General features: G+C 36.4%; 2 protein-coding genes across 5 annotated transcripts; both read right to left on the bottom strand.

The window, feature by feature from the left end:
- Window positions 1–138: 138 nt before the first annotated feature.
- On the bottom strand, window positions 139–3,054 carry LOC113730751 (probable small nuclear ribonucleoprotein F). The gene is made up of 5 exons (XM_027255638.2): window positions 2,914–3,054; window positions 1,356–1,443; window positions 1,179–1,216; window positions 829–893; window positions 139–427 (listed from the first exon to the last, which is right to left on the bottom strand). Exons 1-5 carry the CDS (start codon window positions 2,917–2,919, stop codon window positions 358–360), a joined length of 267 nt encoding a protein of 88 aa, XP_027111439.1. The 5' UTR covers window positions 2,920–3,054; the 3' UTR covers window positions 139–357.
- Window positions 3,055–7,519: 4,465 nt separating this feature from the next.
- On the bottom strand, window positions 7,520–13,715 carry LOC113730750 (protein BTR1). 4 transcript variants are annotated; one of them, XM_027255637.2, is made up of 8 exons: window positions 13,205–13,715; window positions 11,822–12,060; window positions 11,640–11,743; window positions 10,437–10,630; window positions 9,070–9,143; window positions 8,274–8,369; window positions 8,101–8,162; window positions 7,520–8,023 (listed from the first exon to the last, which is right to left on the bottom strand). In XM_027255637.2, the coding sequence occupies exons 1-8, from the start codon at window positions 13,299–13,301 to the stop codon at window positions 7,936–7,938; spliced, it is 954 nt and encodes a 317-aa protein (XP_027111438.1). In that variant the 5' UTR covers window positions 13,302–13,715; the 3' UTR covers window positions 7,520–7,935. The 4 variants fall into 4 exon arrangements, with proteins under 4 accessions (XP_027111438.1, XP_027111437.1, XP_027111436.1 ...); XM_027255636.2 differs by having other exon boundaries at window positions 8,274–8,372; window positions 13,205–13,713; XM_027255635.2 differs by having other exon boundaries at window positions 9,070–9,146; window positions 13,205–13,710.
- Between the last annotated feature and the right edge of the window lie 1,697 nt (window positions 13,716–15,412).

Genomic DNA, 15,412 nt, shown 5'->3' with positions numbered 1-15,412 from the left:
CATACAGCTAATAAAAATGCACAAACCACCTGCTGTAATTTATGAACCATGATGCGATGGGACTCAGGTGAAAACCGATGATATTTCTGAATCAAGAGAAGGCTAATAGGATTTCAGATAAATATAACAAATCTACCGTCATCCTCAACCTTGATTTTGATTGCTGCATTTCAGGGCCAGTATTCCCTCAAGGAAAGTCAAGGTGCATTAAGACCTTGTTCATAACAAAGCTATATGCATAATGGTACAACAAAATTCTAGAACTGACAAGAATACATTACATATTCCAAAAGGAAGATAGGATGACGGGATAAAAAATCAAATGTTTCATCTGAAATCATTTTACTGCAGAAGCTCCTAATCACGATCAGCATCCTCTACTTCTTCATCTTCTGGAACTCCACGAATATAGAGAACATTATTACATCTACAGAGAAAAAAATATGTGCATCAGATGCTGAAAGTTATCCTACACAGTAATAAAAGCACAGTAACATGCATCAGAACATTGTTACACGGTATTTCATGATTTGAACTTTCTACCATGTACCACAATTTTTTTCCATCATTAAGACTGATCTCATCCAGAATCATGGAATAAAAGCAGTATCTAATTGGAAATGCAAAAAGGAACCCCAAAAACTATTAACTGAAAGCAACGTTGGAACTACAGTTAAAATACATTCAACCATTTAGGAGCGGCCCAAAGTTATAAAGACTTAACACCTCCCATATACTGGCAAAGGTTCTCAGATGATTCAACAGCATACCAAATAGGAGTGTAAGGTTTTTAGATTAAACAGAAAATATATTAGCAGATAAAATTACCTGATCAGAATCTCTCCAAGATTTCCAGTAAACTGCCCCTCAATATATTCCTCAGCATTAGCTAGCTGAAAGTATAATGGTAAAAGCGAACAAGTGATTTCTTTTGTCACAATATGGAAACAAATTCACAGACTAAAGCTATTTATTCAAAGTACTACACCAACAAAAACACATGTACTATGAACTTCAGACCATGCTGACTAAAACACAATCTTAAACTACGTGAATTGACTAACAAAATGCTTCTTCTGCAATTTTCAATGTCAATAAATTTTCTAATAAAGAAAAGCAACATGTATCCAGTTACAGGAGCAAACTATTTCACACAAAATTACCCTCTAAATCACTACCTGCAAGTTCATGTATGAGTCCACAGAGACAAGAAACCCTGCAATGGATTCAAAATGAGAAGATTTAAATCTTTTGGAACATAAGTTTGGACACAATTAAAAAAAAAAAAGCTTGGACACAATAGCTCAGAACCAAAGAATACTCAAAGATTTATCAAATCTTGCAAGCCAAAATACCTTTGTACTCCATACCCCACTTGAGCTTTACCATAACAGGCTGTCCAGTAAGATTGTTCAGGAAAGGTTTAGGATTAACTGGTACAGTCTGCATCAAAACATGCCAGGAGAAGATTAAGCTTCCAATAAAACTATAGATGCATAAGAAGTAAATGCAGGTAACCAATAAGGCTGCTGTCATAGTTGCCATTATACAATGAGTGTATAAGCATAATTTGACCATTAAATGGACAAAATACTTCAGGCTATAAAAACTAAAAATACTCCAGCACTGACTCATGAATAAATTCAACATGGAAAAACATGAAACCACATTACAATGATATCCTTACGCTGCTTGAATGATTATGGAAAGAGCCTTTAGGTAAATCAACAAAGCAGTATCAGAAGCAATCTTAAGCACATACTTCCAAAAACAAAGCAGACAGAATATCTCAGGTTGTACTGGATAAACTAGACAACTGTGTCAAAGTAATGACTACATCCTACATTCCAGTTGCACATTTGAATAAGAGTTCATTTTGGGTGGGACAGGGAATTCTACAATTTAACGTGTGCTATTGTTTAGCAATACACCATTCCCCCTGAAAATTTTGGACAGTGTAATACCCCTAGGTCATAACTACCATGGCCTACCTTCCCAACTGGAAACAACACAAGTAGAGATACATTATTTCTTGACAACTGTTTGCTCATCAATGCATTATTAAAAAAAAAAAAAAAAAAAGAACAACTCCACAAGCACAACTGTGTAGTGCATCAATCAAGGATTTTAATTATTAAGGCAGATGAAGCCAAATCCCCATAACATAGAAATAGTGTTACTATAAACAACTAAAACTCAACTCAATAAGTTGAACTTGAAGGTCACAAGTAATGGTAGTATAACACCGGAAATTTACTCCTTTCCAATCTGAAAGCTATGACAAACATTTCCTTTCCCCTCTAAAATTTCCCATCAAACCACATTATCTGGAAAAAAAAAATCTCATGATGCCTACCCCATATTAATTATGCTCTAGCTCCAACTGTCCAACAGCGTCAATTAGCAAACTTTATTCCACATAACCCGGCTTCCTCTAATTCATTATAACCAGCATTACGTGCCCTATACAACCTTAAAATGGCTGGCTCAACGGCCCAGCCCCGCCCCGTATTACTGGTAATTATTTTATGCGATTTTTCCTTAACCATTATGACAATCCAAACTTTTAGCAGGGAAGACAGATTTGGAAGGAAAAACGGGAAGGGAAAGGGCATAGAGAAGGCGAGAGTCCTACCTCCGTCAAAAGACGAGGTACATAAACTCAGAACCCGAAGCTAATCAAATTCTCATTCTTAGCTCTCAAATTTTTTTCCCTCTGTTCCTGTTTTCCCATAAAATTTTCGATTTGCTAAGCAGCTACAATACAGAACACAGAATTGTAATTAACTTCACCAATTAAACGGGCAAGACAAAGTGAAAACGACCAATCGAACAACTTCCAACAAATAAATTAGCCAAATCTAATCACAAGTCTCTTAAACGAGACAAGGAAACGAAAATGGTGATACTTACAGCCATTATAGTTGACTGGAGAGCAGCGGAGCTTCTCTATCACCTGCAACGGCGGAGACGGGGGAGTTTTAGGGTTTTCGGGCTGAAAAAGAGCGAAAGCTGAAAGGGTTTTAGAATTTAAACTGCTGCTCGAAGGAGGCACGTTGAGTCGTAGAGCATCCAGATAACGACGACATTATTTGGTAGAATTAGTTTCATTTTTGGTACTCCAAATTGGCCAAAAAGCATAATTTGGTCCCTCATACTGAAGAGATCTCAATTTGGTCCTCCAAAGCAGTAGTGCGTTTCATTTGGTCCCTCAAACTAAATAAAGTTTCATTTTAGTCCTATAAATTATAATGAAATCTCAATTTAATCCCTCAAACTAAAAAATTTTCAACTTAATCCTCCAAATTGGGAGAACCATTCCAACTTGTCCTCCAAACTTATTTTTGCTGGTTGAGAATTTATCTTTAAGATGCTTTTTTTTTTTTAATTCCAACTTAGTGTGTTTGGATTGCTTTGAAAAATTGTTACATTTTTCGTGGACACATTTTCCAATCACCTTTTTACCTCACATATATCAAATCGTTACAGTTATTTTTCTACAAAAAGTCCAGAAATATGCAATCCAAACAAAGCATACTACGAACTTGTTTTTCCTTCCTTTCACAAAAAATGAAGTGTCTTTTTGAAGAAGATTCCCATGGAACGAGCTACAATCTACCATCCTGCTAAGCTTATTAGGATTTTATTACTATTTTCATATTGATAGATAAATTCTAAAACTCTGTCAGTTGCATATCTTGTTTCATTGTTTCTTAATCATGCCCATCACTTAAGTTAATACAGCAGTCTCAGACTTGATCCAACTAGATTCTTTCTGCGATTCAACTAGATGCTTTTGGTTTTGCATATATGCATGTACCTATGCAGGTATCTGCATATATGTCTATTATCATCGCTTAAACATCATTCTTTTAAAATCTTTGCAGATAATTACTTCGTAAAAAATTAATCTACCACACCTTGCTTCTCAACCACAATCACCCCCTACATAATCTCCTATATATTCCTTTCCCATTAATGATTTGGTGACAATTCATGAAGTCAACTCATCAACTTAGTTGAGACATTTAACGTGGAATTATTCGCATTCTCAAATGATTAGAAGATTGAAGGAAGTGGATACTCGGTGTGGATATAACTTATAAGCATTCAAGTCTTGTCTGTCTACTGAAAGGACCAATGAGATGGAAGCAAATTCTTAGATGATGACAAGAAAAGAATGTGGGGATTTCATAACATACACTAGAAAGCTGCCGCAGCAATGATTAAGTGCAAAGTGCAAGCTAGCGTGCTTTGCAGTTTGCATACGCCCACCAAAGCAGGGTAGAAGGTAAGATTACAGATGTCATTTGATTGAAGAAATACGATAACGTACGAACGAAGCTGGGAGACAAAATCCCCCCACCACTGACGAGGGATAATAGACATATTGATAATTGACAGCGGAATATGGGTTGGTGACCATAGTGGATTGTATTTTGTGTCATCGTTTTATAGGATTTCCAGATGAAAACTACATGTTCAAGGGTGAAGAATGAAGAGGGCGTCCAAGGCTGGAGACTGTACCATACGCGGAAATGTTAATTATGTGTCTTCTACTAGTAATCAAGTCAAATCCACTCTTTTCTGTCGAGAAATGGAGAATGAGATGGGAAGCCAAATGTTAAAACCGAAGCCAAGAAAATTAGTATACAGGTCTATAATCCGTTGGCTTTACGCATCAAATTAATGGCATAGATAATCTAATTAAACCATAATCCGTTGATGCAACAGCACACTTACTGAGACTAATTCGCTGATTAACCTAGTCAACGAACTAATTGATGAGGTAGTCTTTTATCAAAACTCGTAGAGTGGACTTTACACCCACACACACACATATACACACACTAGTATGTTCTTTTAAATTCATAAATCATAAAGAGGTCGCTGATGCACTAGTTGTAACGTTGTACTCGTGGGCGTTAATTCATACAAATTTGTTGGCTTTACACAATTACTTTGCTAAATGTATAAAAACAGATTGCACGACTAATCATCAATCGATTAAAGACACTTTCCAATGGTTAAATCCGACGATTATTTTGTTATCCATCGTCCAAACCCATATGTAGGTGAATTCTTACGAGTCGGGTTTTGTTTGCTTAATATGCTTTCATTTGAAGGTCTGAAGTTCGCATCAGAGTATGTGATTTACGCAAACTGGAAGGCTGGGAAAAGATTGCTCTAGATGTCCGTTCCACGGCGGTGCCCTCACATATTATCCGGCGACAAACATATGCTCAAACACAACCCAAGACGCAATCGAATTTTCTGATGGATTTCACCGACAACGAATTGGTTATTCTTAAATGTGAACCTGAAACCAGAACAAAAAAATTTGACAGAGTTAGGAAAAATGTGAACATTGAGACAAAGTTGAGATCAGATAATGCATCCCACTGATCCCCTTATCTAAGTTCGTTAGGAGCCTCAAGTCAAAAGTGGGAGCCAACTTTGTGGAGAATCTGCATGAAAGGCTAGAGGATCAGAGGACAGGCAACCATTATCACCACGCCACCAACACCACTATCACTGTATCACAATAGACCGTTCCATTTTGCAATCATAAATAGTAGTATTGAGAAGCTACTAGAAAGCCATGCAACTTAAGAATGTTGGCTTCGAAATGCCTATATAAAGGACCCCCTACCTTAACCTCATTGGCAAGCATTCCAAACCTCGTTATGTTTTCAGTTCCTAGACATTCTTAATTAAGCACAGAAAGACACATATAAACCAATCCTTATACTACTTGTTTGCATATTGGGAGTTAATTTGAAAATGGCCCATCCCAAGTTGATAGCTTATGCATTGTTGGTTTTGCTTCTTGTGGATCTTGCTTTTGCTGCTAGACTTGGAAAGGTGGCCATTGACGCAGGAGGAGGAGGACGTGGTGGGAAGGGGCGCGGTTCAGGTTCTGGTTCTGGTTCGGGGAGTGGCTCTGAACAGGGTAATTATGACGAGGGACATGTAAGCGGTGGAGGTGGAGGTGGAGGTGGAGGTGGAAGTGGTGGTGGTGGTGGTGGTGGAGGCTCAGAGTTTGGTAATGGTTCAGGATACGGATATGGATCTGGTTACGGCTCAGGCTATGGTGGAGGAATAGGAAAGGGAGGAGGTGGTGGAGGAGGTGGTGGCAGAGGTGGAGGAGGAGGCGGAGGTAGTGGAGGAAGTGGTTCAGGCTACGGAAGCGGCAGTGGTTCAGGATATGGAAGTGGTGGTGGGAGAGGAGGAGGCGGAGGAGGTGGTGGTGGTGGTGGAGGCGGTGGAGGTCATGGTGGTGGTTCTGGATATGGCTCAGGTTATGGGTCTGGTTATGGATCAGGATATGGTGGCGGTGACGGAAGCGAGGAGCCATGAACTACTGCAAATGCATAGGACTATCTCCTTCATACTACCATTCCATCATCAACATCTGTAATTGCAAAAATAAGTTGCATGCTTGTCTTATTTGCATGTAGGTATTCTAAAATACTTGTGATTTCATTCTGTACTACTATTACTCTATCATTTGAGGAACTTTTTGGCATTTCATTTTGAAAGCCTCCCATTTATTTTGTTGAAAAAAAAAATAGCGAGTTATTTGCAAGTAGCAATACGACCATTAGTGAAGTAACACCGCTATATAACCATGAAAGCATCACCTTTCACCGAAGACGGAAAATTCTAACGGGACAAAACAATCTTGAAAGAAGCAAGAACCATCGAAACAGTTGATATTGAGAATTGGACGCCAAAACAAATTTTCAAAATGAAAGTTTATTATCATTTCTTAAGACGGATCTCAGCAAGGTATTTGGTCCCCAGAAAACAATGTAATGAATCGAAAATCTAATAGCTAATAAGTGGCATCTAGTGAATTTCACCTGCTGCATGTGTGAGTGTTCAAAATTTGTCTGAGAGCGCACAAACTTTTTATCTTTTGCAGAAAAAAAAATATTAGGGGCCGTGATGGGGACTGTGGAAATAACAAAATGCGGATAATTCAAGAATCTGTACCAAACTTTTTTATAGCACTTAAATATAAGCACACCAAAATATAAAATGCGACGTAGGCATCAGCGTAGTAAGCATCTTCTGGCAAGTGCTAATTTAAAAAGGTAAATGTTTTTCTCTCATCCAATTTAAAGTATCTTCAAATTCCTTCCTTCCACAACCATCCCAGTCCCCCACCCCAAAAGAAAAGATAGACAAATATGAGAGTTCCAATATTAATTTAGCCACTAGTAATGTAATGAAGAAATAATTTAGCCAAATCCCAAAAAACTCTCGACATAGAACGTTGACTGAACTTACCTCAATCCTTCTAAAATCTAAACACAACAAATATAATTAATTTAGCACTAGTAATGCAATGAAAAAATGATCAAACAGACAATAATCAATCGACCCCAGATCAGTCTTGAAACTAATCTGGCAATGGGCATCAGCAACTCCAGCATTGAGAATTCCCCAAAAAGTTCGGGCTAATTTAGCAGCTTAAGCCTTCCAGATGCTATTGGAAATTGAAACCGCAAAAAGTACAAATACCAACAAATGCATGACATATAATGTCGAAACACCATACCAACAGAAGGGAGCCTCAAAATTTTTAATCTCAAGCCTAGTATCCGAAGAATACACCTCAGACATAATAGCTCTAACTTAATGAATTACATTTATATGTTATCCGTAAAATGTAAGTATTATATTTTGTCTAAGGAGTCAGTTATAATGTCCTACTCTGAATATTTTTCATTTAAGAATAATTTTCCACGATGTTCATTAGGAAAGTGCTCTCTTCCAAAGAAACCGTGATAAATCTTCTGCAATCACCAGAGTTTTAACGGACTAACCACAGCAAGGAATGTCCATAACTAACAAAAGTTATGGAATGTGCATAGACAAGGTAGGACCACTCAGAACTCCAACGAGAACACATGAAAACCTGCTTCATCACCTCTCAGAGACTGGTGATACCTTTTGAGATATCATAGCCTCAGCCGCACGGATAGCTCTTTGGGATCCCGTGATAGTAACTTTCCTGCAGAAAGGACAAAAGCTTTAAAACATCCCAGTAGCAGAATTGACCCAACATCAACAAAAGTGAACCATTCATACCTATCAGATGTCCCAGACATGAAATCACCCCTTTCAGAAATTTTAATTCTTGCCCCGCTAAGCTGCAAAGTTAGGAGTCCATTTAGTAAGCTGCCTCACAATTGTCAAATCAAGAGAAACTTTCTGCATAATCAGCAAGATAAAAGACAAAAGTAAGAATGAGGAATTTCTACCTGACTAATTTCAAAAATATTCCTTCCACCCCTGCCAACAACTAACCCTATATGCTCATCTGCAACACCAATTGTTACAGAATTACTCCTCTCCTCCTGCTGATTATAGAATGACATATGGTCAGCCAAACTAAGAAAAACAAGAAACTGTGTAACTATAAACAAAAAGTAAGTTTAGAAAAAGAAGCAGATTGCCGTCATGCTTTGCATCAAAGAACATGAGCTCCTCTAGAGTAGAAGCTGTATCCTTGCCATCAAAGGGAGGGTGTCAAAGGGGGCCGCCACTCAAAAGGTTAAGAACCACACTTGTCCCGTGTACAATTACACATATCTAAATTAATTCTCAACAACTGTTACATGTTGTTGCCTGACATTCTTAGTTTTATCTTATTATCAATCTTCCTGAGCTAATGGTCATGCTAGGTATGTTCAGGCACTGCCATTGCTTATTAAAAAAAAAATGAATCTTTATGTTTTTCGCAAACTTGGATTGTAAATAAAATGAACCTAGAAAAAAACACAAAGTACACAGTTAAAAGAATATGGTAATGGAAAGAAACAAGTACATTGATAAAGTAAGCCATATAGAAAAATCTACAGTTCTGTAACTTATTAAGTTCAAAGTCGGGAAGCGACTAACGAAAAGAATATACACAAAAGCATCTGCACAGTGGGGTTCTGAGAAATCATGACTTTAATCTGACAGAGAAAGTGTGGAGCATAAGGTAGTTTTTTTAACAAAAAGAGGCACCAAGATGCAAGAGATGGACAACAGAATATAACTCAAGAGGCCAACCTTATTCTGAGACCTGGCATTCTGAAATTTCCCTCCAACTCCATTTGATGCATAGTTCATTCCATTGTAGCCTACTACTGAAACCATCCAAAAAACCAAAGGAATAGGTTGACTACACCTTCAAATTGATATCGTCAAAGTCAAGAATCTAGTATCTAATGAACGTAGCATCAGATGTCAATTATTCCAAATACATCAGATCGTATAAAAGAACAAAGTACACTGCAAAGGCCATTAACTTCCTAGAAATAAAATTAAGAGGATATCTTTAAAATCCCTGACAGTTAATTTCGTGAACATATAACAACCTCAACCACCTAAAGCAGTGCACGAACAGAGACAGGAAAAAAGACCTCATCGCCCTTGACTTCAAAAAAATTGCTAAATTGCCGTCCATGACGATGTTCTAATGTATCCAGCATGTAGAAACCACAATGTAAGCCAAAAAAGGCATATGCAAGTACATTAAAAGAAACAACCTTTTAAAATTTCCAGAAGGTAACAGGTAGAAGGAGAACTCACAGAACTTAAAGAACAGCTGATGTGTTGGCTTCAAAAAGGAAACAAATTAAAGAAACACAAACTTGGCATTTCCTTGTAAAACTTCAGTTTGAATCAAGCATCTATTCCCAAAAAAAGTATATTTTGAGCAAAGAAAGAAACTAAGTCCGCTTAATACAAGTTACTTTGATCCTGAAGCCTTCCTACCAGTACAATGATCTGAAGCATGAGCCAAGCTGTTGGTGATGCCTATAATCAATAAGCAAGGAACCTGATATAGATTGGCTTGCACCAAAACTGTTTTTAGTTAGGTGATTGCAATAACCTACGAGTAAAAAACACCCTTTTCCAAAATTTTTTACTTCATCCAACCATAGAGCTGTTTCCAGACAATACAGACTTCAAATGAGCAGTCTAAGCTAATTTAGAGACCATTTGGAAGTATGGTGTTTCTTGCTAGAAGCGCTCTTCTTTTCCAAAGGTTCTTCTACAGGTATTCAGCTTAAAATCATAGTTACTCTTTGGATAAATTATTTGCTTCCAGAGAAGCTCCTTGTTGGAGCTTTCAAAAACCACTAAAAAGCCACACACTCCCAAACAAGCACATATAGGATGTTTTTTATTCTAGGATTTCATTCTCTTTAGAGACTTCAAACAACCCCAAAAGTTCTTTGTAACAAAACAAGTGAATCACTTACAATTCCTTTAAATCCACAGCAAACCATTTTGGAAAAACTTTGCAAAAAAGAAATAATTTTCAAAAATAAATGACTGAGAAGAAAAAAACATGCAATGAGAATGAGCAAATACTAGTAGATCTACTTAAATCTTAGACAAAGATTGTCTTCTCAGCAGACTATCAGTACCTGGATACGGAAATGGTGCACTGACAGATTGTACATAATGGAGGTCTTCTGCCAACTTCAACAGAATCAACTCAATCGCCCGCATCTGTTCCCTTAGAGTGCCATTTACTGTTACTAGCCTATCATATAGGCCAGGGTAACTATTATCTAGAGGGGATATTTTGATGCCGGCATGAGAATCTTCAATAAGTGACCTAAAAACAAATCAAGCCAGAATGTTTTAAGACATGTGATACTAAAATCATCTAATGAGTATTAGCAATGGTGCCATAAAAGTGGTACAATCTTTGCCTCAAAATACACTTGTCTCTGTGCACAAAAAGAGTTGCATGAAATACTTCTTCTACAATTTATGAGCTCCTCCTTAATTTTTTCAACTGCTTTTTCACTTAGATTTGGGTAATGCTACAAAGCCAAGACCCTATAGTGATTACAAATATCTATCCCTAGACTATTAGTAACTATACCGATGTCCATATCTACAGAAAATTCACATTCACACAGAAAAATAGAATAGAATAGCAGCGAGATTTTGATATTATTTTTTAAAACCCAGCCATATTTTATTCATAAATTCTATCAAATAAAAAGGGAAGTTTGAACCTAGATGCAAACTCCAAACCCCACCCCCCGGCGGGGGTGTTTCTTCCCTGAAGCACCAAATTCATAATTCAAATAGTAAATGAATCAAAACCATGCAAATTGTTTTATCCTATGCCAATAATGTATTATCGCATGCATGTGTTAGATGGAGAGTCCATCTTGGAGATGCCAAGTCTCTAAGATTTTTGATAACCAAAAGCTACATTAATTTGCAGCAATATTTCCAGAACTCCAGTCACTGCTGAATTGAGTGAACTGCTAAATACTATCCTTTTAGAGCCCCAGTTGTCTGATTAGCTAATGAAAATTATAGACCAGATGAGATAAAACTATGAATGTCAATGTTATCAGAGAAATTTAAACTACCAATGCACTGTGATAACAAACTACTGAATAATATGACATGGAGCACTTGCTCCATCGGGAACATCTCTATCATTTTTTAAGTCAAGATACAAGTCAATCACCAATTTCTCACTTACATTACACACTTTCTGACATAACAATGCTCTTAATAAATGTGAACACAAGAAACTTCCCAATGAAAATGCTTCAAACACAAAGAATAACAACAACAACGAAATGAGGAGTATTCCATACTTTATAATAGAGCCTCCCTTTCCAATTATTCCACCACAACAGCCATTTGGAACAACCAGCCTAACTTTAAATCGGGGATCTTCTCCGCCTTCTTCAACATAAAACTGCATAAGAAAAGATATTTATGTTTCACATTCAACCTCAAACAATTTCTGAAACGAATATTAAGTAACTCAGATCACCTCATCCAGCAATTTAGACAGGATAAGATCGACTGCCTTGAGAACATCATCAATTAATCCAGATACCATAACAATCCTATCGGATGTCCCAGGAAAAAATTCAAAATTGCGTGATAGTTGAATTCGTGCTCCAGACTGCGTCTGGAAATCATTTATGGTTGAGCCACCTTTCCCTATGACAGACCCAGCTTCAGCATTTGACAGAAGAAACTTAATGTGAGTTGTCTTCTCTTCATGATCTGAACAGAAAGTGAAAGAAGTTAGGTACTGATGCAACTAGCAAAGACAACAAAATATAACCGACCAGAACTTAATAGGGAATTTATATCATCTAGATTCTACAATCCTCATTACTCATGAATTTATGCTTCTTACCATGTTTTGATCTTCATATAAACCTCATTTACTAATCATTTTATAAATCATGATAATGTCCCTTAAGATAACTTCATTAAGGCCCCATCATCTAATACCTATAACTAAAATTACCTCATTTTGAGTTTAGTATGACACGTGAACGACAATACTTCTATTACATCATTTGCATTCATTATTCATTACTGTGCTTCTTTAAAATATGAAATTACAATTCCAAATTCTGTCCTCTCTCTTCTCATGATTAATATTTAATTCTCTATTCATGTTATACAACTCCATGTTTGCTGATTAGTGATTAATAACAATATGCAAAGTAAATAGTGCATTAACAAACCAAACAGCTAAGAATACTGAAATTGATATCACTTAGGACAGAATTAAGCCTACACAAAATATTGAGCAAAGCACTTTTCACTCTTTCAGCAGTCATAATTCTAATTCTTTTCTCAAAAGGATTACATGCATACAAACATCGTTATTGCCAGAGTGGTCGTAGCATTTGCATTGACATAAACACATTTTAACGGAGATAGCAATATTTCTTACTAAATCATCTTCTACACACAAAAGTGTCGTATTCAATGAAAACTAAAGCATGAACCGAAACACAATGATCCCAAACGTTAAACCTCTGGCCTTCCTCTATACAGGACAATTCTAATTGTGTCTGTATTTCTTTTAGTACCATAGACTGATTAAGTGGCCAAAAAATAACAAAATTAAAAGAACACAAAATGCCATTTCGCCACATTCCGACTGTTCCTAGGGTTTGAACTTTCAATAACACACAACCACCACCATGATGAAAAAAAGACCAAAAAAAAAAACAGAAAAATAAGTAAACCTCAGGTGTCTCTTACGTCACATTTACAGATGTCATAGGCAATTGTAACGCCAAATTACAACAAACTGTGAAAATGCGAATTACAGATCATCAAAAAAATTCAAATGCAAGTCAAAATTCAACAACAAATCTACAGATCTTTCAGAGGAAACGGATAAAACCTGGAGGAGAAGGAGGAGATTTGCGAGGCGAAGGAGACTGATTCTGCGAACCGTCAGCAGACGCAGCAAATCCAGAATCCGCTCCTTCCATTGACATATTTCAATACCTGTTTATTTCAATAACGAACTGGAAATTACGTAAATGTAATCTATATAATTTAAAAATTTTAGACAATAGAGATAAGAGGAAGAGTCAGAGCATTAGCAGCGTAGAGTCTGCAAAGAGGAATGAGCAGCAGAATGGAGAAGAAGCAAAATTTGGAAATGTCAAAAAGGAATGCGGGCGAATGCGTAAATAGAAGCGTATCGAAGACAGAGCAGAAGGCAGAAGGCAGAAGGCAGAAGGCGGGTGGGGTTGGGCTGTGGGTTACTTAGGTGTTGAAATAGCCGCGTCACCTGGGTGGGAATTATAAGGGAAAAGAGCAGGAGAGGAGGGGAAGTATCATGTGACTGTGCAAGGTTATTGAAAATTTTTGCTGAGCTGTGGGCAGGGTTTGGCAGCTGGTCTATGCCTATTAGGAATTTAGCTATTGGGATCACCGAATTAGCGCTAGTACAGGTTTTAATAGGGGTAATCTTTGCTCTTTTATCTTTCCTTCTTGATCGTTTCTTTTTCTACAAGGAACGGAGGTTTATTTATTTTTGGCTTGTTTGTGCGAGCTGTGTCTGAACCGGAGATGAGTTAGATAGGACTATGGGATATAAGAAAAAAGTGAACTTTTGGGGTTATGTACCATATAAGAAATTAGTTGTGATATTATTGTACTTAATGACGAAAGGTTATGTGTGATCAACCTATCGTTAAAAGAATGGTTATGGTAAGACTTTAAGAGTTGAGCTATTCCAAGTCAATGCTAGAATGGATTGTCAAATACTAGTAGATAAATTTGATGGTTGAATTACAATTAGCTTGAAAAAGATTTGCCAGACGATTGCGTAGGTTTAGCACGTTTTTATTATCAAAAGCATTTTACTTCTTTTGGTTCATATGACAGAATGGGCGAGTTTAGTCAAATAATCTCTAAAATCTTTTTTTTTTGGGGGGAAAATGGTAAGCCATTTAAAAGCATGTTATTTATTTATATCTTGTAGTCATAGATATTAGCCACTTGCATTAAATATTCACCGTTGCATTTGCAGTTTTGGCCTAGTGTAAATTGTTGCCTGACCTCATGCCATACAAGTGGAAAAGGTCTACGAGTGTGAACAAATCTAATTAAGTCAAATTCCCTAGAGTTTAAACTTGTTTAATTATTTTAACGAATTCGAATTTTTGTTCAAATTTAGCTTGTTTATTTGTTGAACCGAATTTGAATAAGCTTTTTATCGAGTTTGAATATTATCGAACATAGAACGCTGTTCAAACTTAACTTGACTAGTTGGCAAACCAAGTTTGAATAATCTCTTATCAGACTGAATTCGGTTCGAGTATCGAGTAATTTAATTCATGTTTCAACTCTAAAGATGTTTCATAAGATCACAATCAATAAAGCACTGAAAAGGAATATATGTTTTGTCCAATAATGGGAGCAAATCCTTATATTAGGGTTACAAACGAATCAAATCGAGTCGAACTTTAATTTAATCATGCTGAGTTTCAACTCAATTTTACCAAGTACAAACTTGAGTTCGAATTCGACGGGATTTCAATAAAAAATTCAAATTTGAACTCAACCTCAAGTTCGAGCATAACCGAACTTGAGGTCGGGGGGTCGAGCCTGTTCAAAAATTAAAATAATAAATATTTTATTTTAAAAAATAAATAAAATAGTCATTTTTTGTTAATAATTTATAAAAATTTAGGGATACATGCATATACTAGGTTTCTCGACTTATCAAGCCAACACGATCGTTATATATTTTTAATAAATTTTTTATTAGTAGAGAGATTAAATTTACATCCCTTATTGTATTTTATTTATTAAAGTAAAAATAGGTTTTATCCAATTTTAAAATATAATATATTTTTTATTTTAATTTGACTAAGCTCAAACTTGAGGTCAAATAGGGTTGAACAGCAATTTGAACTCGGGATTGAGTTTTTTACTTAGAGCTCAATTGAATTCAAGCTTGAGTATAAGATTACTAAAGTTGAGTTCTATTCGATTAAGCCACAACCCAATTTAACTCGGCTCATTTTGCAAATTGTGCACGCTATATTTAGTATCTTAAACTCAATCTATCAAATTATGCATTGATCGCATATAA

Source organism: Coffea arabica, chromosome 2e (assembly GCF_036785885.1).
Source record: "Coffea arabica cultivar ET-39 chromosome 2e, Coffea Arabica ET-39 HiFi, whole genome shotgun sequence".
Classification (NCBI taxonomy): domain Eukaryota; kingdom Viridiplantae; phylum Streptophyta; class Magnoliopsida; order Gentianales; family Rubiaceae; genus Coffea; species Coffea arabica.
This window is presented reverse-complemented; position numbering and strand designations above follow the sequence as displayed.

Coding starts and splice junctions, on each gene's coding strand:
- LOC113730751 (XM_027255638.2), bottom strand. Junction 894..1,178: donor ACTCATACATGAACTTGCAG/GTAGTGATTTAG, acceptor TTATACTTTCAG/CTAGCTAATGCTGAGGAATA. Junction 428..828: donor CTTGGAGAGATTCTGATCAG/GTAATTTTATCT, acceptor TTTTCTCTGTAG/ATGTAATAATGTTCTCTATA.
- LOC113730750 (XM_027255633.2), bottom strand. CDS start 13,301: ATGTCAATGGAAGGAGCGGATTCTGGATTTGCTGCGTCTGCTGACGGT. Junction 12,061..13,204: donor ATCTCCTCCTTCTCCTCCAG/GTTTTATCCGTT, acceptor CTTTCTGTTCAG/ATCATGAAGAGAAGACAACT. Junction 8,373..9,069: donor ATGCCAGGTCTCAGAATAAG/GTTGGCCTCTTG, acceptor TTCTATAATCAG/CAGGAGGAGAGGAGTAATTC.